Raw genomic sequence first — 25,238 nt, 5'->3', positions numbered from 1 at the left:
ATTAAACTGTGATCATTATAATCATTACGGCATAGCAAAATGCTCATAGAAACACTGACGGTGAACACACTTCACTCCAGGAGAAAACACGACAAAAATATTCATACTCATATATGGGGAAGAGAAAACTTGGCAGAAGCCTCTCCTTGCCTCTCTGGCTCTGAAACCAGTCAGCTCCAGTATGAGGATACATACAGTCACAGCAGCAAGAACCACAGTGCTGACTGAGCAGCAAATGTCTGCTGGTGCTGAGTGCTGCACAGCTCTGGCCACGCTGCCAGCTGCGCTCACCCTGAGCCTGCTTACAACTAGCCGAGGTGCATCTGCTCAAACTGCATCTGCTCTGGCTTTGGCTACAGCAGTAGCTTCAACATGGAGCAGCACCTGGGGGCAGAGGAAATGAAGTTAAAAATACTAAAATCCCATAAAAAGGAGTGTACTTTCTTCATCGAAGGGTCATTGCTCTCTGTTGAATTGCTGTATTGCAGCATTATCTTGAGGTCAGCAGTGCCCAGAGTGTACACGTGGAGATCATGGCCCGTCAGACCCGTAGTCCTCCTCAGCCATATACCAGCTGCTGAGGGGTAGTTACCCTGTGGTCTGATTTTGCTTCTTCATATGGTCCAGGGCAGACATCTGTCCGAAGCAGCAGTTTGGGTCATCCAGCCTGATTCAACTGCCTGTTTGTGTTTCCTGTCATCCAGGCATCTACCTCACAACTTTCTCCAGTCTTTGCTTGTCTGTGACGGCTGCCAGGCCCTCAAGCACTGGCAGTGCCCCTCTCTGGTCAAGTAATGTCACCCCCATCAACCCTGACGAGAGGCAGGTTTAATGGAGCGCGTTGCCTGAAGTTGCATATAGCTAGGTTGTAAAAAAATGTATTCCCTGTTATTTAGCCATTTTTCAGACATCCCCAGTTTGGGTAGCTGACTGTTTGACCACCGTCCTCAGCTTTTACTCTTCTGGCAATAGCCTTGAGCTTTGACTGCTGCTGCTATTTTAGCTGTTTTAATATTACATAAGCAGAAAATGTTCTTTTTAAAGGCTTCAAGTCTTGTTGCTCCAGGCCCACGTCAGTCATTCAGAATTATTATTTACACAAGGCCCCTACTGCAATAAGCATCACACAGTCGCAAACAGACATTTTGGTGAGCTCCCTCTGTGACTGAGCCTAAGCTACCACCAAGTCCCCAAGTGTAAAACCCTGTGGAGGCAGAGAATCACTGCTAGGGGTCAAAGCCACAATCCTAATTTCATTGTGGGTGATACCTCCTTAGTGAAACTTGGCAAATAAAACTTCAGACTCCAAGCAAATTTCCCTGCTGCAAAATGAAATACTAGCCCAGCCTTTCAAAAAGCAGATCAAGAAACCACAGATTCTTGCAGTAATACCATTTCTATCAACTGCATCCTGATTTACTAGTTTGCAATTTGGAGACGGAGGAGACAATTCAGTTTTAAATAGTCTTTCTTTAAAACCAGCTGTGAGCTGCTTCTCTACAGTACGTGTAGCATTTTGGGCCAGGGAACCTGCTGCACTCACCCCACTGGACTGTGCCTTAAAGGCCTGAAAAGCAGCACTTAAGTGAAAACTGGGCAGGAGATTTCTCATTTGCTGGGAAGTACGTAGTCAATGCTCCAGTTAAGTACTATTCTAATAGAATCTGCATTGCTCATTGCTGTAAGCAGCACTGGGGAACATACCTAGTGAACTCCACAGTGTATTAATAAGGATACTCTATTTATACAGTCTTCCTTGCTCATCTGCTTCACTGAAGCAGGAAAAAAAATAATGCCATGTGTAAAGAGAAGGGCAGAAAAAAACTTTCATACAGGGGAAAGTGCTAAATAACAGTGTGTCCATTGAGGGGAGCACCACACAGGCCACTGCCTTCACAGGCATTTCATAGGACAAGACTTCTGGCTGAAAATGCTCCTCTTCGTGCAGATATGTCTGAAAGCTGTAGGCAAATGAAGAGTGAAATGTGTTCATAAAAACCCAATACCGCAGGTGAATCAGTGCAATTATACTATACTCCCAGTGAGCATGATGAAATGACACCACCTTTTTTTCCCCACACTAGGTCATATCTGCCTTCTACTCTTAAATCAATTTCTTATATGCCTTGAATCAACATCTTGGATTTTTGCTGCTAAATTAGACAGTAAGCTCTCTGGATTAGAGGAGTCGCATCTTCCACATGTTTCTATTCCCTTCCCTTCTCCCTGCAGCACCATCAAGTCCCAAATCTAATCACTGTTACGATGCACTGTGGCACATGTAACCATGGACCACAAATAGATGAGCGTTCCTTCATGGTGGTAACGATAAACATCCAGGCCAGCATGGCAAGCGTGCTTGTGCTGAAAGGGCAGGACAGGAATATGCCACTGTGCCCCCTTCCAATTCCTTGCTATGCCCCAGCCAGCCACCTTGCTCAGGCATGCTCCCGGCTCTTGCTTTCCCTCTGCTCTTGCTCCTCTGATGGTCTGGGATGTTTTCTGCAATGCTACATACATGGAGGGCTGAAGAGCAGCAGCAGGAGGCAGTCAGCTCCCAGCACTGGTCCCCAGCCCCATCCTGACTCTGCAGCAGCGGACAGATAGACCTGTCAGTCTAGAAGCAGAAGGCTTATGAAGGTTGCTTTCCAGCACGCTTAGTAAGATGAAAATAATAGCTTCAAGGAAAATGCATCCATTTTCCTTTACAAATCCCTGGTGTGGAAATGTTTTAACTTTTAATGAAGTCCATCTGTGCAGAAGTGCTGGCTCTAAAGAATTCAGAGAGACAAGACACTGGTGTAGCCTGCTCTTTCCTCCTCCTGTTCTTTCATTGATATAGGAAGCCCTGAGCAGCGCCTGGATACTTCTTCTCAGCACCCAGTATCTTCCTTTGTTAGCATGAAAAGTATGATAAAGATGCTAATGAGCCTGTGCTTTCTAACACAGCACACTCATAAAGGATTACCTGGGAGGCTAGAAAAGGGGAGGACATGATCAAAACCATAAATCCCAAGAGTCAAGAGACAAACAAACATTTGAACTATTAAAAAAACCCAGTAGGCTGTAAATAAGAGCAGGCACAAGCAGTACTGAGAACTACACAGGGTGGAAATCAGCAGTGCTGCTCAGCTATGCTTTCCGAGAAAATGGCCAACTTCTTGGGTATTCAATACAATGATGGCAATCATTATGAAACCACCATGCAGTGGCAGTGCAGCCGACACAATCTCCAGCATTAATTAATGTCTTCTCTAGTAAAAGATGCAGGTACTTTCTGAGGACCCTACTGGAAGTCACTGATCCATCTAATGACAACCCTGTAGGATTATCACAAGAATAAAAAAAGGGATTCTTTTATTCTGCACTCTAGACCTCAGAAAGACACTTTCATTTTTTTCCTTCCTTGTTGAAGAATAACAACATTATAATTTTTTGTAGAACATTTGCTATCAGAAAATGTAAGCCCAAATACCATCTAGGACCTAGTACGCACAGTGAATTTTATCTGAAAATAATTTATGGGGTATCCTGTCTTAAATATACAGCAGAGCTTTATCAGGATCACACAGGCTAGAGACTGACATTGTAAAGATTATGTGCAATAAAAAGGCTTGTTCCAAAAATTTATGTGTAAGAAAATGATAGTTAACAGTAAAGCATATGTCTAAGAACATGCTTTCTTCGGTGAACGTCAGGATCATCTCACATGTGTAGACTATCCATGGCCCATGCCTAGCCCAAACAGGATGGACAAACCTTGCTGAGCAGCAAGCCAAATGCAAAATTCAGTACATTCCTCAGTCCTACAGGATTCACTTGCTAAATAAAGAATGTTCATTAGTAAGAAATCAGAAAGTTGTTAAGAGAAGGTTTTTCTACCTCTTGAAGCTCCTGTGCCTTTTTTCAGTTACAGCTCTATTGGAAACAGAACATTGAGAGTCTGAGCATGTCACAGGAAGCAAAAGCATCCCAAATACTGCAGCAAAATGGCCGGGTAACCACACAAACCTATGCAACAACAGCCAACCTGGTAACTAGGATCCCTTCCCTCAAAGTGCAAAGTGACAATCTGGGATGTGTTTTAGTACAGCTTGCCTGAAAAATGAACTTGCAAGAATACAGGGAGTTTAAAATCATCCATATGTACACCGTGAGAGTGAAATGAGTGATTCCACTGCATAGATACAGCTTCATCTTCTGAATATGCTTAATTGGATACTTCAGTCTTCCAAAGACTCTTATAATCCAAATTATGCTGCAAAATAAAAAACCAGTCCCCCAGAATAAGCAAAGAAAACAATGCCAGAAGCCACCCCTAGCAACAAACACACAGTGTGTGAAGACTCAAAATTCTCATGTCCTCTTTCCATATTAACCAATGCATATACAGCTTTAAGATTGTATTTTCTTTCTTCAAAACAGAGGAAGGAAGAAATGAAGATGAGATTTAATTATTACACAGCTGATTTACTATGTGGAAATAAAATCTGGTTCTAACTTCCTCACAAACAATGGGTTGTACCAGCACATGAACCTTCTTTCTTTTGTTGGGAAAACCTGTAACTAAGTTTCCCAGGGGCTCCTGACCAGTGGCTCTGGTTATACAGAGTTTCATATGAAGAAGCACGTTTTTTTGCCTTGTCAAAATTAACAGAAAGTGTACAGGGAATTTAGCGCTTGCTTCTTTCCAAGCTAAGTCAAACACCTTTAATGTAGAGAAATGTAGGCAGGATACCGTCCTAATGTAAAACCTAGTTAATTCTGGTATGTCGAAAACAGTTTTAAATTGGCAACATAGCATAACCATTAGAAAAATCACTTTACATGAATTGCAGCTAATTTCCAGCAGGTTCCCAGTATGAGGCATTAATACTCAGAGGCTCAATCATCGATGCATATAAGAGAGATCAGGACAACTCCAAAAACCTGTTTGGTTTTTAAACATACACATTCCAAAGCAGAGGCCTAAGTATCAGCTCACCTATAGCTGAGCACCTCTGGCTCATCAGCACATGACCGGTTTTACACTCCTCCAGCCAAAGGTTAGTTTATACTAAAAGGATTAAGCACCCCTCGATCCCAGTTCAAATAGCTATGACACAAAGTTAAGGAGTTCAAGGACGAAAGGAATTCCAATTCTGCCCATATTTCAGCACTTTATGTAACACCATATAAACAGTAAAAACAGATTTCCAGAAACATGAGTCAAACCCAATGTGGATCAAAGACATATTGAACTCAACTCGCTGTTTTTTGAGCAAAGGCCACATCACACAATCCACAAAGTGTGATCAAGGCACTAAGACAGGTAACATACTCCTTCACTGAAATCCATGGAGCCTTTTGGGCAGGAGGAGAGTGACCTATTTGGGTGGAAGCTGCTCTTACCTCGAACGTAAAGGTTAGCTGGGGCAGAGTAGCGGGTTCCTGCGCTGTTGGTTGCAACACATTCGTATTTGCCTTGGTCTGACTCCTCACTGTTCTCTATTTGTAGAGCTCCTGTATACAAACAAGAGGACAGAGACAATTCAGGTTATGGCAAATCTGGTAACTGAACAGCCAGCCTCAGAAAAGGAAGGCCATGTCTCATGCTTTTATATCTTCCTGGATAAATATACTGTGATGTTCCCTGGACCCACAGGGTACCAGCATGCAGCCAAAAGGTACCCAGTCTGCTGTTAGAAGCTTGTGAAATAGATTATTGTTATTTTTTTAATGTACAGGGAACCATTTACGAACCACCCCAACCACTTATACTCATTGCTTCAATAAAGGAAAAAACCATACACATACACACATATTAATTACAGCTTTGTATGGAACTCCTGTTGAATAAAAGGACGTTTAATAAGCTTTTAATCAAAACAGCCAAGCACAAAGCACACTAACTGTAGCTGTTTGTTTCTTATCTGATGCATACAAAGCCTAGCAAATGCTCAACAAATTGCGACCTTCCTGCAGAAACTGGCAGAGTCCCACGTCTCCCACCTCACCACCCCTCCTTCCAATAGACATTCCCTTCTGAGAAAACACTTCGCTTTTCGTCAGCTTCCTCCATGTCAGTGATCTCCTTGTTCTTTCAGATTTCATGATATGTGACAAAAAAAGATTAGAAACTCAGTCTGACACATCAAAGATATACATCAATGCAATACAGGCATTTTGCCACACCGCGCGCATGTGAAAGGCACCCTCGCTTTGTTCCAGCAGTGCCTGCTCCTCCAGCTTTGGGTCAGGAATAGTTGCTTAGCCCAGACTGCAGGTTCCTTGGGACATGATCTGATCCCACCCCCAAAGTGTCAGATGCGTGAGGGGTGCATGTAAATAACCGCAGTAATTGTCTGAGCACACAGAGTAGCAATTTACACAGGGTACTCATGATGTGGAAGTGAGTGCTGGCCTAATGTGGTTTTTTCTCATCTGCTCAGATTATTCCACCAGTGCCCAGCGCCACTTGGCCTGGGAGGCTGGTCTTTTCTACAGCTTCTTGCCTAGCACAGATGACTGCAAAATTGGTCACACCTAAACTGCTCTAACCAGGCCCCATATGCAGACTAACAGACGGAGATGCAAAGAAAGATAGATGCGGGATGTGTATGACAGCAAGCTGGCACTGCAGGAGCAAATGGCCATTGCCCAGACACTGAAGCGGCTAGTGCCCAAGCAATGTGGGAATAATTCTTAAAGTTCCTCCAAGTGCTCAGATTCTGCTGGTTAGGATTGCCTGTAAGGGAACTCTGCTCACAAACCATATACTGAACTAAAAGAAAACATTAACCCCTTTGCTTTTAAGGATTTGAACTCATTTCTGCCTGCCACGGTTCAAAACGACCACTGAGAGAGGCACTGAGAATAGCTGGTGAAATTGCCTTCTCCCCTCTTGCTGGTTCAAGCTGCAGAGGTCAAACTCAGTTTTTCGTATCATCAGAACAGAAGAAAAACTAATGTGAATCAACCGCTGCCACCTACATTATTTAGAAGGATAAATTGAGACTGTAGCATAAGTCTATATGTCATGGGGAAAAATGAACTTCCCCAGGTTCTGCCATATAATAAAAATGATGTACAGAGCCCTCCCTATTGTTGCATTAGTGCTGGAAATGAGGCTTCAGCTAGACAGAGAAAGCTTGTTCGCAAAAGTCTTTCCACCTAGTAACAAAAGGACCTGCCAGCTTTCCCTAGCCATGGCACTTTCTGGACACCCACGGGCCAAAGCCTATAGACCACTGCTGCTTAATTCAGGGAGAATGCTGAATTTCTACATGCTGTCTGGGAAAACATCTTCAAGCAGACAGCAGCATGACAGGCAGTGGAGCAGGACGAAGCTTCCCAGCATTGACAAGACACAAAGCATCAGAGAATCTAGAAATGGAAAAGACCTATTAGGTTATCTTGTGCATCCCTGGGGGCTAGGGCAGGAATGCTCCCTGTTGTAAATGTACTTGTGTTCTGTCCAATCCCATTTGACATGGCCAAGTGATAGGTCTTTCACCCACTTCCTCAAGGAACTGATGCCACAGCCTGGTTATGCTCTCTGTCAGGATGATTTTCCTGGAACTCACCATTTATTTTTAGCTTCTTAATTTCTGCTCATTACTCTGTGGGCATGCATGTGCTGCAGAGTTCATTCTTAGTGCTTGCATCAAGTTTGGCTGGGAAAAGCTCTTTGCTGCAAAACATACTCAAACTTAAAAAAAAACAAACACAAAAGAGTGGATGTCATCACCCTAAGGAAGACCCTACCTCTGATCTAGCCTGTAGCCCTCATCAGCTGGCTGGGCTGAAAGCTGAGCCAGCTTCAGGTGACAGGCAGTGATGTCTGCCTAGAAAAAAGTAAAATCCTTAAGACAGTTCTGCCATGAACACATACATTCTTATATGCCCCTTTTAGCCACTGAATATATATCACTGGTACTTATACCCTTTATACTTGTGATCACCACACCTCTTAAACGTCAGTTAGTCAAACTATTTTTTACGTCTAGGGATCTCAACATCAGCGCTGGAGAGAGAAGAGGAAAACATAACAGGATGAAGAGAATTAAGGCGGAGGGGAGTTTCAGATTACATGCTGTTATTGCCTGCCAGTTCTGCAGCCAACACAGACCAATTTCGAGAATCATACTATAAACATGTAATGTGTCAGCAACTGCCTGCAAGCTGCTTATGGACACTGGGCAAGGAATCCTCTTTTTTTTCTGGGTTGGCACAGCTATTCAAACTATGGTGCGTCAGAAGCAAGAGAGAACCCAGAAAGCAGAAGGGAGTTAATGTAAACCTCTCAACTGAACCAGAAAGAAAACAGTTACTGCAATAAATCATCATTAGACAAACATATAGATCCCACGTTACAGCTGACAGCCAGCAGAAAGTGGAAGGATCATAGTAAACTGACGGCAGTCAGTGGTACTACAGGGGTTTTCTTGAAGAATAACCTACAACTAAGTGATGGTTACAGAAAAGTGTCGGATATCTCAGGGTACAGAAATTCATGAATAAAGATAAGCTCAGATGTTGCTGGGATCAGAAACCTGCAGACACAAATGCATCTGAGTCTTGGGAAAAACTTGTGATGCATAAAATTGCTCCAGGCCCTATTGTAGTCATTCCAGAGAAAGACAACAGCTTCATCTCTTGGAGGGTTCAAGTCTAGGCTGGACAGGACATAAGGAGCTACAGGAAAGAAAGGCCTGAGTTCTGAGTAGCTCTGTTCCCTGATGTTCACTGAAGCTGCATCCAGATCCTCAAAAGTGCAGTGAATTCTTTGCCCTGAGAAGTGAAAAGGACCCGATTTCTATTCCTAGCCCTGTCAACATCTCATCTTACAATCTTCTGCACCTCTGCAAACCAGGGCTAGGAAGGCCGATTTACTTTTAGTATTTAATTTGGGATTTATGTTGCACAAGTTGCCAAGGGCTTGTTCACATGGGATGTTACTGCAGACTTCTCATACGGACTCCTGCGGTGCTCTAGTGCCTTGTTCTCGTTTGCATGGCTGAGTCCTGATGTGGAATCAGACAGCGTGGTTTCACTGGACACATGAGGACCATCTACCATCAGGACATGCCTATGGGTATGGAGAGGAGCAGCAAACAGCTTGTTTGGGAGCTTGTGGGGCTCTGCAGTAGTACACGTGCATCAGAGCAAAACTTTTCCCTGCTGAGCACCACTCGACCTCCACTGCCGCCTAGGCACCCTGAACCACAGCAGGGCTCCAGCAAAAGAGGGGCAGCCACTCCTCACCATGCTGTGATGTCCTGTCAATCTTGCTTGCAGCTCAGATCTGTTCCTGATAACACATCTCAGCTTACCAGGGAGCTGACAGTTCCTGAGAAAAACCCCTGGCTGCTCTCCAGCGCAGAATGGTGACAAGGCAGAGCTTTCTGGAGTTGAGGGCAGGAGCTGGCCCTGCTGACTGACAAGCATCCCTTACAGCTTCTTTACTTTGTGATGATCTCTCCTTGTCAGTCCCTTCCCTCCTCTCCTAGCTTTTTCTTTTGCTCTTTAAACTCAGGCACAGATAGCAGCCCTGTTAGCAGCTCTCCAAGATACTTATCTATTCAAATATATTTGTGCTCAGGCAGAATCATTAGTTGCAGTGACAGTGGTTAAAAGAAGCATTTATAAAGTGTACTGCACAGAGAGAGCATGGGGAAGGTAGATCCTGATAAGGGCTGCTTCTTGGCAGTGCTGGGCACTGCTATGCCACGGAGGGCTTGTCACTCTCTTCTCTAGGTGACAAGCCAAATGTAAAAAGCTCCAAGCTGCCATACAAACTGATCTCTCTGAAATCCTGCTCCGTAGCCCATCGAGTGCTTGTGCTCTTTTTTCCCAGAGAGCACCGCACTGAGCTAAACACAGCAGCTCTTTGGGTGACACTCTTCTTTATCTGTTTGGGTCAAAGCTCCATCCCCAGCAGTGGGAGCAGCTCCATTTCTCTAGCAGGGTATTCACAACATCAGTCCCTCTGGTTCAGAGCAGGAGGACTGACCTTTTGCCCTGGTTATAAAATTAGACATGGAATGAAATGCTCCCGTAAGTACCCAAAAGTCAGAGGAACCAGTCTGCAGTCACAGCACTCATTTAAGGAAACGATGTGCAATGCAGATATAAATGAACCTGACCAGGGCCATTCCATCCAGGGAAGAAGGAAATTTTGCCCATCCTGCACACTACAGTACCTGGCTACCTCAAGCCCCTCCTTTCCACCAGCTTCCTCCACAGAAACACCACCTGACTTTTCCTGAAGCAGTATTCTTGGCCACCCTTTCAGCCAGTGCTCAGGTGTGGGTCCCAATCCCCCTTCTGCTAAAAAATTCCCTCACAGAGAAAGTGAATTTTCCTAATAAAATCCAGGGAGCCGGGCCAGAGGCAAGCCCAGACCCAACATGGACCCGTAAATATGAATATGGTGGAGAAAGAGACATGGTGAAGCCCTGACAATGACCGAGTTGGACTCTGACACCCTGGCTGCTGCCTGAGATAACCAACACTCGCTGTGGGAGCTGTGAAAAACTGAAAGACACCAAACCCATGCAAGAGTCCCTAATAATGAAAATAAGCATTTCTCATCTTCACTATTTTTTGTAATTTATAACAGCAGCATCTCCCAGCTGCCACAGAGGATTGCACCTAGCCTCCACCAGCCATCATCACTGCCAATTATGCAAAACAAGATAACTACAAATATATTTTCATTGTTAGTGTTCATTACGGTTATGATGCCTGAGAGGCTGGTGACGGGCATGCAAGGGCGGAGGAATCACTCTCCTGTGCACCAGAGGCAGCTCCTGATAGCTCCCAACTGCTGCCACCGAGTCGGGCTCAGTCAGAGAGGGAGTAGAGGAGACCCGACGTGCTCGGCAGCACAAGATCTCCTCTTAGCGGAGTTTCAGGACGCTCTGATCTTTCACCAGCAGGTACAGAAAATCTCGGGGGACTCTGCATCAGAAGCAAAACTACAGCACTGTCAAATACGCAGTAACGCCTGTGTGCTTCTAAAGGGACATGAGTCAATCTGAATCCCGACAGTAAGAAACATGGCATTACAAACATTTCCAGGCACTACCCCACCCAACCTCCCCCCGACACTGTCTGCTCCTGCAAGCGTTATCTTCTCATTTTTAAATTGTTTTCCTTTTGCTTTTTTTTTTTTTTTCTGACTGGAAAAGCTCAAGAAACATGTAAAAATCCTATCATATACAAAGTGCAATCAAATGTACAAACACGTGCTCAAAAAGAGACAGCAAAATTCTTTGAGCTTTCTCTAATCTCTTTGGATAGCTTTATGCTCCAGCTCGCAGAACAGCATCAAAATACTGGAGCTATATTTAAACCAGCTTGCTTGGGACTGGAAAAGGTTTAGCTGCAGCTATACAGAAGTTGGTGCGGGTGTTTACCTGGCTTCCCAGACAGCTTCTGACACCCAAGTGAGCTGATCTAAAGTTAATTCAGACAGACCTCTGCTACGCTGACGTCTGCAGGGAAGCAATACTCTTATGTTTAGGAACCTCAGATATTTCCTGTGGTGACAGAAAAGTAACAAATAAATCTGACTGGAGAGGGATAATGCCTGAGATGATGGTATTTCTTTACCTCCTCATGTGTATCCAATCTAATGCCTGTTCAGTCCAGCACCCACCAGAAACAACTGTGCCCTGCTTTCTTTTACAGTCCAGGGCAGGAAAATGCAGCTAGGTTTCAAAAAGTTTGAGTGAGTTCAACTCCAGAGAAATGCTGGAAATGAACATCTTATATTCTACTTTGGAAACAAGAATGGGGCAGAACTTGCTTAAACATGGATTCGCTGATACTGTCTGTGGGTCACCTTAAGAAACTAGATATTGCCTAACCTGGCGGGCATCTGCCAGCTCCATGTCCTCCTGATGAATAAACAGGGATTTCAAGATTAAATTACTACCTGGGGCAGTCCCAGAGGGGTAAAGAGTGAAGCTGCAAATGGAGATTCTGAATTATAAATGGGAGCTCCTCCCATTTCAGGGAAGCCAGAGATGTCTTGAACAGAAAGGACCAAGTGTATGAGGGTAAGGTCAAATGAGGCATTTAGAGAGAAAAATTTCATCCTCTCCGGAGGGGTGCATGGTAGAATTTCTCAGGCTATCCTCTCACTAACCACACACTGCTCCCTGTGAGTGGGTTCTCTGCTGCTCTGGGTAATGCTCGAACCTCTCAAGTACTCCAGACACACAACTCCTAGCAACACAGTCACAGCAACAATTAAATCAAACCAAAGCCACCCCTTCCCCCCACAACTTTATTACCAAAAGTGTTTGTTAAGGGTCATTAGTTCACCCTTCCTTTCAGACCGAATTAATGGATTCCAAAGCATCAAACTTACCTTAATGAGGAACAAGAGTGCAGCTGGGTATAGAACATGGCAGAACAGTCACTTCTACATGGACACAACCTCACCATCATAAAAGCACTTTCATCTAATCTGTCGTTATCTTTAGAAATTCAATGACCTCCATTTTAAATAAAAGGCATTAGAGGCTGACAGAAATCCTCTGGGAGAAGCCAGAGAGCAGCACGTGGCTTCAGTTTGCTCTCACAGAAATGTCATCTTTGACATTCAAACAGGACACATATTTTAAATAATGTCAAGAACATTCTTAAAATACCTCATCAGGACTCAAACAGGGGTGGGAAGGAGGGGTGGGGGTGCGGGGAACTTATGTTTTATGAGATGGATGGTTGTTTTCACAGAGATGCGTTCAGTTCCCAAGCAGGACGTATGGAGCATCCACGTGGTTCTGGTGCTGAGTCACTAATGTCATCAGCTAGGGCGGGCGCGCAGGGAGGTCCTGGGATGGCTGCGCACTCAGCGTGCATGGCTGGGAGCTCAGAACACTCGGCTAGTTAGCATTCAATCTGTCATTTCATTTTAGGATTTGCAGTAGAAATAGGAGATGAAGAAATAGTTTAAGGAGCTTGTAACATCACAGCTGTCAATCTCCAGTGTTCCAAAGGGAGGAATGACAGATATATAAGCCCATTCATATCGAAATAAGGTTTGCAGTCTTTTTCCCTGACCCAGATTTGCTACAGAGGCAACTTAATGAAAATACGCGTCAAACGGCAATTCACATTTACTCTAAAATCACTTAACAGGAGCTGAAAACATTAACCCCCAGCAACAGAACCAGTTCCAAAGAGTCAGATTATTAACTTCCAGCAGTGATTCAGGGAAAAGGGGGAGGAAAGGAGAGAAGGGGGAAAACTGCACGAACAAGGTCGTGTTGATTTGTAGGTGGTAGTCATTCCGCCGAGAAATCCAGGGGTCAGTCAACAGGGGTAATCAAAATCACAAGAGAATTCAGAACGGCCTTAGCATGTAACACTGATTAACATGCTAAAGTTAATCTAAAGAGACAGCTTTGAGTGTTTAGGCTAGAAAAGACAACACTCCAATTGGAAAGTCATTACTGGTGCATACAGCCTGTGAAAAGTAGCCCGGGACTGTGCACACTGGGCTGTCAAACCAAGGGTGGGTTTAATTAATGAAGGCTTAAAGTAGCCAGATGTACTTCTTATTCATCTATTTAAAACAAATCTTTGCACTGCAAAGCAACATCAGCATGACTGGCTCAGGAAGGGGAGTCTGGGGCAGTGGTTTTCCACTCTGTTGCCACGTTAGAGGGTCAGCACACTTGAAAGGCAAACATGAAGAATGCAAACAAATGTGCTCCTTATTCCAGAGCCAGATTTGCTCAAACTTTCAAGAATTTATCTCCCTCTGATTGGGGTTTCATGACCAGCAGCAGCAGCAGTGAAGAACGTGACTGTTCTCTTGTGAAAATGTTACCTCCTTACACTTACACCAAAGCAATCCATCTAAAACCACCTAGACACAAAACCTTAGAGGCCACAACGCTGTGGGAAGTTCAGAGACTTGCAGGAGCTGCAGGAGATGTCAACCCTCCTGTGGCGGAAAGGCCAGGGCCCATTTTCCAGTTTGCAAACTTTCCGTTGAATAACCCCCTTTCAACAGTGCAAAATCGCAATGGATGAGTCTACAAGAAATCACGCTAGAAACCAATCAAAAAAAACACACTAGTGGGAGAGTGCAAATGAGCGAGAGCGCTGGCAGTTAGGGCTGAGAGTAAAAGCTGGAGATGAGAAACACCAGAGGAGAAGGGACAAGGCAGACAGGAGATGGAGTGACGTGACAACTGGAGGCACATTTCAGCATTCTTACCTCTGATCGGTGTACCACCTGGTGAGGTAATTTGAATGCAAATAAGATTAGAGAGAAGCATTAGTACAAAGAGGAAAGGAAATTATAACTAAAAAGCAGAAAGTTTTTTTTAAAGCTAGAATTTGTATTAGCGCGACAGGAATAAACAAAAAGAAACTGATGTGCGATAAAAGTCAGAGTGACACTCTCAGGAGGTTAGTAAAGCTCACTGCTTCCAGGACTGCAGCATCCAACCCTGCATCTTGCCATTAAAGCCACCACCCTTATGAACCGGGGCCAAACTAAGCTGCTGAGGTGGCATTGCTGGCTGGCCTCACCACTTGCATTCATCCACACCACTGTTCAAGCAGTTGAGATGGAGGGAGCGTTGGGAAGATGATGCAGTGCCCCTTCATTCCTCATACAGAACAAGGAGGGGGTGACCTGGGGGCTGTGTGACCGTGAGTGTGCTGGGCAGGAGGGGTGGAAAGCACATGGTTGCGGGCACTAGGTGCAGTTTTGCTTTGAGGTTAGAATGACCAGTGGGACAAAATCTGCTCACTTAAAGAAATTAAACTAAGGGGAGAGTGTAACAAATCAGTTTTGAGGCATTCTCTGCATTCACATAACCCTTGCATCAGGTTCCCTCCGGCAAAAAAAAAAACAGTGTCATGCAGAATTAGCTTTCCATACAGAAATATTTTGAAATGAGGTAGTTTCTGGTAATGTAACAATGGCATGCTGGCCAGACCTCTGCTGTTCCTGCCTGATTTGGATGTTAGCTGGAGAAAGGAATCCCTACCCTCTTTATAAGGCACTGGAGATAATTTTACATGCTACAATGAAGAGTATCTTATAAGGAGGGCTTCTTTGGGAGTGAGGTTAAGTTATCCTGTTGCAGTGATCTGTCAGGGTTTGTTTTATGAGGTCAGTGTGTTTAGCAAGTGGAGGATCCACTGGTCAGTGTCTTGAGTTCAGTGTACAATCAATAATGAAGCATGATTAAAGGGCAGATACTCCAGCTTGGCAAATTGGCAGGGAACCCTTTTAATTCCCACTTTTGTCCCCTTGGTCTTATTTTGCACACATGAAGGCTGTTAGTATAAGGGAGAGATTCATGCAGATCAAATCTGTAGGCAGTCCATGGTATGTGTTGGTTTTATGCAGATTTGTAGGATCTGAATACCAAGCACTTACCAAAGAAAACTGAGGAGTTTAAACAGACAGAAAAACAGGGTTAAACAGGACACAGTGTGCCAAATCATGTTCAGTGTATTGATTAATAAATACCAGTATGCATACAAGAGTGTCGTGTATCTCAGATTTACAGCTCATTCCATTATCCACAACAATGATCACCCAATGGGAAAGAAAGACAGAAAAGAATTTCTGTAAATACAAAGAAGGCATATTTTAAGCATGTTTAACTTGCCTCTTAAAAAGTAATTACAATATTTATACTTTTTTTTCCCCAGTAACTACCCTTCCTTTAGGCAGAGTCCTTTCTCTAAGCAAAAGCAGCAATTCAAACTACTCATTTTAGCATTTTCCTCTGCCAAGATGACATTAACCCATTTTAACTTTATGTCTGGTTACATTTTCTGACACTTTATATCCACAGATGACTGAAGCATCAGGAAAGATCTTGCAGTGACTGAAGTTGTGGGTAATCTCTCTCTTGCAATAATAAATCTGCTGCTTATTTATCTATGTTAGTAACTACCGCTACCCTAGACAGAACAGTTACACCCAGAGATACTCGCATGGAATAGCACAGCCACGGAAGACAGGGTTATTTCTTTTAGCCTGTTTGGAAAGTTTGCCAAGTGGTATTTTTGTTCTGTTTGGTCTAGGGCCTCCCTCCTCTCATCCCCCCTCTTCCCCTGTCCCCTTCCACAATTCTCAGAGTTAAGAAAAGCATCACCACAGTGTGTCACTTCCCATGGGAATGGTGCAATGACTTTGAGCACAAGCCTACGGGGCAGGAGACAGGACTTCCTTCTCTCTCATCTGGCTGAAATAGGGTTTGTTGTTCTGCCCTAGAACTGAAAAGATTTGCAGCAAATCTTTAAATCTACTCCCTGTAGAGGTTAAACCCTTTCTCTAATACACAATTGTCTACACAGAGCTCTAGGAGCAACTGCATACTTGAAGCAGATTCCCTAAAACCTAAGTGTGACCAGCTCATTTTTTCCTGCATTAAATCCCAAACCTCCTGGCCTCTAAATGTAAGCCAACCCTTGTGGGAGCAGCACAGGCTTGCTGTATTTAGCACGGTGTTTGTTCTGGGTCTCTCTCACCTTTGCAAAGTTAAGACATTCACTCTTCACTCAGAGGACACTACTACGGCGAGTGCACAAGGCTTTTCTGTTGGACCCCAAATTTCCTCATCCAGAAGGAATAAAAGTTTCCATTTGCCCTTCACATCATATGACAATGCGTCTCTGGCTGTTGTCCTTTTAGGGTGTCTCTTAAAGGGACCAAATCAAAGCACAAAGACCACAACGTGCCAACATGAAAGAGCCCATCAAGTGATGGAGGTGCCATCACTTGAATGGTTATTAAGCCAAGCTGTGCCCTGTGATTACCAGGCCGCTTTATTAAAGGGCACCTCAAGATCAAACTTCAAACCCAATTCCTTGTGTTTGAAAGGTTTGAAACACTTACAAGGAAGGAGAGTTTATTTCCCCTTCATGATAATAGTCACTGAATAACATCCCCTACATTCACTTCAGTCAGGAATGAACGCCGATCCTGACATCCTCTGTGTACCGAAAGCACACAGCCAGGCACCCAAAGCAAGGCAAAACATAGGATGACACACTGGAAAACCCCATGGGATTATGTGCCTCAGTATTTCCCAGTGTGGAGGAGAGGGTCTGTTGGAGAAGGGACTTTCACTCTCTTGACACAAACTCACCCCAAACTTATCAACACACCATTCTCTTGTAGGAACCTAAACCACCAAAAAAATCACTCCAAAGCAACATGAAACAGAGAAGCCAAGGCTCTTGCTGGCTGCAACTGGGCACTAGGGCAGCGCAACACTGAGTTGGCTACTTCCTAACACAGTTTTCGGGGAAACTATTTTCAGAAATGAAAGTACTACAGAAAAGATTGCAGTAGGCAGTCTGCGTGGACCATCACTGCTGCGTGTGCCTCACACAGCAAGACCCAGATGTGCAGTACAGGTTCTTCCAGGGCACAAAATTTCGATCCTTGCCCAGTCAGTCCTCTCTGAGACAGGACCCATCCTCATGTGGGTTTTCTCACCCTTTTGGGTAATAGTCCCTAATCCTCATTCTTTTGGGCTATCCTTAAACATCTTGTCCCAAGTTGATACCCATCTGATGCCTGCACTCAGAGGTGTTTCTTCCAAGGACCTGAACGTCTTCCACCGAGTACTGACTGCTGGTTATTATCAGTGAAGCAGGATATAGCCAGCACTGCCATTTCACTAGGACAGGCACCACTTCTTTTTGCAAATTTGCTCTGTGTATGTTGGGTATTCCTTTTGTTTCCAAACAAGCAGTGCTTCTACCTATAGGATCAAGACTAAAATGAAAATGCTTGCTGGTAACTCTGAGAAGCATAAATGCAGCAAGATGATGTGGTGAGCTGGCTCCTATTGCTTCTTTGTTAGAGGCACCTACACTTTTCCACAGAGTGACTGAAATTAGCTGCAGAGCCCTCTCCAATACTTCACTTGCAGTTAGTTGCCTGAAAGCCACACTAGGGTGTAGGGCATGGTTCTGTAACTCATTTAATTGATGATTAGAAAAGAACGATCCTTGTTTTAAGACCAAGTTCTTTATTAGATGAAAGATGACAATACTCCCTGAATTTCTGAAGTTTCCTTACATGGCAAAGATAACTGTATGTTAACATTCAGAACAGTTATTTATTCCAATTTGACATTTTGTTCCTGAGTTTTCTGAAGAGCAAGGTGAAAGAGAATTCTTTAACTATGAAACTCACTGGAAGAATTCAAGAGCTTTGAGAGTACGAATACAATCGGAGTTGCTCTGAAGTCTTCAGGAGCTTGCGATCCAAGAATCTTTACAAAAGAACTGTGAAGCACCAGCACAATCTGATCTATATTGAGAGTTTCTGCCACATGATCAACTGATTTTAACACCTGGTTAGAGGTGTAGCACTGACCCTTGCTGCTAGAACTCATACGCACATCACCTGTAATACTACAATGTCTGGACAGTTTTAAATCAGTTCAGCGGAACAGGTTTTAAACAAGTTATCATGCTGGGGAAGCTTCCCAGCCCAAAGCTGGCCTTAGATCCGGTGTCAGCGACTGTGAGGCAATGACTTGCACCCTGGGGGAGAACAAGGAGTTGTCCTGAGTCACTGCATTTGCAGAAAAGCAGCCTCTCCACAAGAGGTGGGAAGTACTAGCAAGATGAACAAGGGCTACAACAAGCATGAGTCAGAGACCTTGCTTTTGCCTTGATCTGTGATAATGGAGATGAAAACTTGTATTTATTTGTGTTCTCATCTCTACAGCAATTAGCCCAACACCTACTAACAAAACTACCCAAGAGCTGGACCTAAAAAAGAATTAAGCATTACTTGGGAGGAAAGATCTACGTATTCAGGAGAAAAGTGGGAAAAGCCCTCTAAATGTATTAACTCATGCTAATTGTCAGAAGGTTTAATGAGAAAAATGCATGTACACACATATAGATGTAATTAGTAAATGAGGGACAGTAGGATACACAGCACATTTATAAATTGTGTATTTGCTCCTGACAAAGACACCAGTCCTCTGGGGTTAAAAGAGCCTAGGATGACAGCTTCGTTGTCTTTAAACCACAAACTCTTCAGTATCTTGACAGAAGATGAACAGACCTCTAGAAACTGATGTTCAGAGCCCCCTTGGGCACATGATCTGACTGCATGCAAGTTCAAACACCCACCTGAAGGCCCCAGAGCACCGCCAGCCCACATAACTGTGAGTGTCAGAAGAGAGCACCTTTCCCAAACATGCTGCTTCTTAACCTCTAACTATTTATTCCACACTAGGAGTCTGAAATCATCCCTCAACCGACTCTTTAAGTCAGACTCCGAAGCTGCTTTGACCCTTATGACCTATATTTAGTATATCTGAATAATGATATTATATGTACTCATTGAAGGTCGGACACTATATATGCAATACTGGGCTCACACCATGCTGTAGCTATTTTAACTATATTACATCTGTCTAGCTTTTATTGGGTTTTAATTAAATGAAATTAAATGAGCATATATTTAGACTGAGATAGTATAAACTGACATTCATGCAGATATGCCAGGCTGGCTGTAAGATATGATCTTAATGGAGCAGAGACTTTGCAAACTATTAAACTCTCCCATATAATGAGGTATCTATTTAAATACTCTTTTCTTTGAAAAACAACTCTGCCCCACTACGGTGTACTGCTGGAGAGCTCAATTAGCACCTTGCAGAATGAATCAGACGCTGCCCAACCCATCACAGAGGGTGACTGCAGTCAGTAAGCAGGACTCAGACACTTCGAAGTACAGGCCCTACTTTACTTCAACTAGAAGTATAGGGAAAAGCCACAAGTACAAGCAGGGGTTGGATCTCTGGCCCATGAGAAGTGGTAAACTTCTTGCTCCCTGCTTATGCCAGGGTAGAGCAGAGCCTTGGTGAATCTTGGCATCATATCACCAGGTCCCTGAAGATAAAGCTTCACTCATATTTGGAAGTCTCTTGCATTGAACTGTGGAAACCTCCCTTACTACATTAGAGAGCTAATCAGTTTCTTTTGTGAGTCTGAGGAGGTGTGCGCTGCTCATTGATTTCTAAAAGGTTCCCTTGACAGACACCTCCCTTGGTAATTACCGCGTCTTCAGCAGGCAGCCAGCTCTGGAGTTTGAATCCCAGGTGAAATATTCAATTGAGATGTTGATCAAGAACAGCGAATAGGAAGCAAAACTTGGACACAGTGACAGGGTTTACTATTTGTTTTTAAACTTTCTATCTCACTAAACTTGTGAAGCAGCTGGTAGAGAGGCAGCCAAGTGCCTGTGAGAAGGAAGCTGGAGAACATACAGCAAGTGCATCAGGAGCTGCCTTGCTGCTCATTTATGGCAATTTCTGATGCCGATTCAGTCAGCTATGAAGTGAAACACATCCATGTGCACTTTCCTACTGCTGCTTCCTAAAGCTTCTCAGAATAATTAACAAGCGTGATATTTTCTTTCAGCACAAACAGATCAAGATTAAACCATGTTGTGGGGGAGATAAGCTAAAGGTCACTGGGAAATTTCATAAGCTATAAATGCATTAGTATAATTAGCGCTCAGTGCTACATCAAGGTGGGATCAGGAGTGTCAGGCTGGGTTCTATTTTTGATGAGAGTGATGTCTCATTACCCACTCCCCCAAGCAGAAGCCTACTTCTTATCACCCAAGCATCACCAGATTTATGCAGAGGGCTCCTACTATGGGGAAATATGTCAAGATGTTCACCTTGCTAGGAGGAAGATGGTGTTGTCCTGGCAGCAGCACTCATAACAAATGGCTTTTGAGTGCTGAGAGATACATTGTGGCCAGGCAAGGCAGTCAGCCTCTTATTTAAGTGTGAGACCCTTCTAGAGTGAAGTTGTTCAGATCTGTTCCCTTCTGTACTTTATGTAGGGTACTGTGGGCTTTTCCCCCCAGACTAAAGCTGCTGTGCATTGTTAAATAGCCACTGAATTCACGCTGGGGAGCTGCACTTCATCAGTGAATAAAGCAACGTTTTACTTTCTTTAATTCTCTAATGGGCCTTACAGTCTCAGGAGACCGAACAGTGCAGCAGAAAAACAAGAGCTGCTTGCTAAAATGAGTGCATTCTTAGCCACCCACAAGAACTAACCGCCTGTATTTCAAAAAGCTAGTATTTGGCTTATCAAACAAAAAAATCAAAAAGAAATGGTATATTGCAAAACTGTGTCCACTTTCCTTTGAAATCCATAGAACTGGTGCTTCTTGGATTTTTCTTTATTCTTGTAGTGCCACACAGCAAGAGTGATAAAGATCTCAATAGAAAGCAGAGCACTGTCTTGCAGAGTCTATGTAAGGAGTGAAGTAGTACGTGACCACTTATTGTAAAATCTCAACCAGTATCTCGTTGTCCTGATTTGCACTGTGCTCCTATCAAAAATATCTGAGACCTGTTGAGTTGGTAGTGAAATGTCTGAGCCTACCAAGGAAGGATTGGGGGCTATGTCAAGATGGTCTACTGAAGAAGGAATCCACGTGATGTTCCAAAAGGCATGTCCACTCTAATGTCTCGATATCCTGCCAGAGAGGATCAGCTCCAAAAACTGTTTTTATATTGTAAAAGAAACAAGCTCAAATCAAATTGACATCTGAGTTTAGAATTGCATTTCAGCATTTCAAGGGAAAAAACAATAGCAGCAATTAAAGAGAAATGGGAGGAAGAGTGAGGAGGTAGGGAAGGCTTACTTGCTTTGCTACCTTACCCGAGCGGAGCTGCTTGATTCGCCCATTGCTAGTTGCGGTGTCGACAGGCAGGAAATCCTTGAACCAGGAGATTTCAGGATCAGGGTTACCGCTGGCAGCACAGAGCATTGTGGCTGTGCGGGCCTTTTCCACCACCTTCAGCTGCGGGCCCATGTCAATGGTCGGGAAGCCAGCTGGGAGGTGGTCTTCTGCAAGAGGAAAAAACACACAAGGTTAGAGAGAAATGTTTGGGTGTAGCAATGGGATATGGTTGTAGTGACAGCAGTGCCATGGTAGAGCATCTGTGCCTCTGTTGGAAAACAGCAGCCTGACTTCCCTACTGAGAAGCTTTTCAAGCCCTTAAAGCACATTAGGCTCTATAATGAGCATTCATTACACCAATAGAAGCTTCCACTAAATTTAACTCCATTTAAATCAATTGCCTTGGGAAACGTCCATAATTTTCATTGATACGTAAGCTCCATCTATTGTTGTTAATAATTCAGTAAAAGCAGGTATTTGCCTTTTTGTGGGAGGACTGAGTTGAAGATAACAGACAAACACAAAGCCAAATAGCTTGAGGCATCTTGAAAAACAACAGCTAAACAATAAAACCCTTTAGAATGGTCCAGAGAGGCCCATTTTCTCTTTTTTTGACTAGGAACATTCTGTCACACTGGTAGGATAGCCTGTAAATCTCTTCTTCATGCCCCCAGATCTGATTCAGAAGGCTTTTAGAAATTAATGAAAGTAAAGCTAATGAGCCACACTCTGCTCATGAGCTGCCCCACCAGACTGTGTTGTGGCATGCTCCTGGTGCATCTTCTGGGCTGCAGAGAGCAACAGAGGTGTGCAAGAAATGGCCAGCGCACACTCTGTACGTCTTACTGAAACACTATAAAACAAAGCACCCCCATAACTGCTGAAACCATTCATACAGCAGGTATGAAAATAGTTAATTGGGTTTGCTGCTGCAGAGGAGGCTCAGGTAGGCTGGGTGGAATACATTAGGCATCAGGAATTCACTGATAAAAGACAAGGCATGCTCCAACATCGTCATTCAATAGCAGCTGCAGAACAGGGCTCATTTACTCATTCTGTGGCAAGATGTACTGTACTCTGCTAAGCCTGAACTGCAATCAAAAGGACATACTTACGCAGAAAAAAAGAACTTGAAGAACATTAAGAAGCTTTTAAAACACCAGAAACTCAATTATTTCTAGTATGTTTCTTTTCCCCCCTGTTTTGAGGGAACTTAAGCAAACCTCCTTCTGTGGCAAATCCAATTCTACAAGGCTCTGAGCTCACTGCAGTGTTTAAACAAACAAGACCTCAGCATCTTCTCAAGTCCCAGAGGAGTCTGAACTTGCTGCAGTCCGATTTTTCCTGCTATCACCACACATCTGGAGCTGTACCCCTCAATTCTGACAGGAAGGTACTGGTAATAGGCCACCTCAGGTGCTTCCTTCTACCTGTACTGCCACACCTGCAGCACAAACACGGCCTGTGGTGGCTAATCTTACATATTCCCCTCCAAGATCTCTGGAGAATCCCCAAGACTCTTGACTTGCTCGCAAATCAAGACTCTGTAGCACAAGGCAACATCTCCTGTAAACAAAACAATGCCCTGGAATATTGTTTTTCTTTTTAGATGAGAGCGACTATGAAGCATCCAGGGTTTTCTAAGGGGAAAAAAATGGTTCCTGATGCTTATTAAAAGCACAAACCACACTTCTATCTCCCAGACTGGCCTCCCTAGAAACCTCTCTCATCATGAGCAAACATAAATGAAATTATTTTTTTTTAAATGAAAGGCACCATGAAAACTAGTTCTTTTTTAATTTACTCTCCATTGATTTTCAAAGACAAAAGGTACATAGAGCTTAACTGGAATGACACCAGAGCTAGCATTCAATAACAAGCAACAGAAGCACTCAATACTGAGCAACCACAATGCGTACTCCTACATGGCTGAAAAGAAACAAAAGAAGGGTACACACCGAAGTACAGCATGCTATAGACTGAAAAGCAAAGGAAGATACATAGACAAAGCAGTGAACAATGACGTTCCCTTGGATTGAGGCCAAGTTTGCCTAAAGTGCATCACCTTGCTATTTACGGTACTGAAAGCAGATATTTACTCTGGGGAGGCTGAAAACCTGAAGTGATCTAATCTAATCACCATGATTACCATGTACAATCTTTTCTGGTTTGTTCAAGATTTTACAAAGAGTACACTGAGCCGAGTATGCCCGGTTAACTTCATCCAAAGTCTGCGTGGAGGCTTAGCACACACTAAAAGCAAACCTGAAAACAGCATTTGGGCAAGAAATCTCTTCCCATCTGCAATGATCCTTTGCCCACAAACCCCAAGAAAGATCAGAAAATCTTTCACAGGGGCTGGGTCCACAGGTACACGACCAGCCTGCTGCACTGGAGGTGACTGATCAAAATTAGCAGTTTGCAATGAGCCACAGACCAGCAGAAATTACATGATCTAACTTTAACTTCACTGGGTACAACAGAGAGATGCTGATTACAAAGACCCAGCAGCAAAGCTACTTCTGTCATACCAGAAATCTTAGATCAAGTCTCTTCTGGACTCCAAAGAGATGTACAGCGCTGCTCCCATACCATGCATCCCCTGCAAGCCCAGATGGGAATGCCGGGCACTCAACATGTGGACAGAGGGCAGAGGCAACCACTACTTGATGGCCCTCAGCCCCCAGCCCCCATGCCAAGCTGGACACAGACAGACACAGGCAGGCATGCAAGGCTCACGTGGCACACACTTTTTCCTCTTAACTGCACACAAGCCCCAAAACTACTGTGGCAAATGACAGTAGTAGAGAAGTGGTGCACTTGGTGTAGTCAGAGCCACAGCAGGATCCCCAGGCTAGCACTGGTACAGCCCAGCTCCCGTGCAAGCCTGGAGACAGAAACCTGCCTGTCATCTGCTATGGCCACACCACGCTGGCATGTCTGGGTCTACAAAAATGCACAGGCAGCAGGGACTTGTTTGATCACTTGTCAATCAAACGTAGAGCAGCAGCGTGATTCCAGGAGGCTGCAGTCTCAGGCCGCATCACTGTGTGAGGAGATGCCAGGAGCAATCTAACAGCCGGTCTCTAATGGCACCACAGACACCCAGAGGCCAGGGCTCACCTGCTGTTAGTTCTAGGGTAGCTCCAGGGGACCTGCACTGGGCCTAGGTCACAGTGTCTGGGGCTCAAGCTCAAGGGGAGGATGAGGACCTTCTCCAGAGATGGTCCAAGGGTCTCAGGTGCCTGTACCATCACAAAATGGGGGACCTCTACTATGCGAGGTCTCCTCTGTACTGTGTGCCTCTGGCAGCCCTCTGAACCCTCCTGGAGAAGAGTGGCTGAGGAGTAAACCTGAGCTGGTCACACCGCAGAGCACAGCCCAGCACAAGCCCATGCCTGCCCTGTCAGCAACACTCTTGTAGAGATAACGGGGCTTTGTTCCAGCCCGGCTTGGCGTTGCTGATTTCACTGGGATGGCGAGGGATGTCTCTGTGTTCAAACACTACAGGCAACGATAGGAGTTC

The 25,238-nt window shown here is 44.3% G+C and overlaps 1 protein-coding gene across 14 annotated transcripts in view; it reads right to left on the bottom strand.

Annotated features, from left to right (window-relative positions):
* PTPRF (protein tyrosine phosphatase receptor type F) overlaps positions 1-25,238 on the bottom strand; it is a 391,845-nt gene that overhangs the window by 87,810 nt on the left and 278,797 nt on the right. For all 14 annotated transcript variants that reach the window (XM_040609901.1, XM_040609900.1, XM_040609907.1 and 11 more), the window contains 2 exons: positions 21,691-21,879; positions 5,392-5,502 (listed from right to left, as the gene is read on the bottom strand). In XM_040609901.1, the coding sequence (XP_040465835.1) occupies positions 5,392-5,502; positions 21,691-21,879 (300 nt within the window). The remainder of the gene's footprint in view (positions 1-5,391; positions 5,503-21,690; positions 21,880-25,238) is intronic.

Source organism: Falco naumanni, chromosome 11 (assembly GCF_017639655.2).
Source record: "Falco naumanni isolate bFalNau1 chromosome 11, bFalNau1.pat, whole genome shotgun sequence".
Taxonomy (NCBI): Eukaryota; Metazoa; Chordata; class Aves; order Falconiformes; family Falconidae; genus Falco; species Falco naumanni.
Note: the sequence above shows the minus strand (reverse complement) of the source record. Positions and strands in the feature narration are given on the sequence as shown.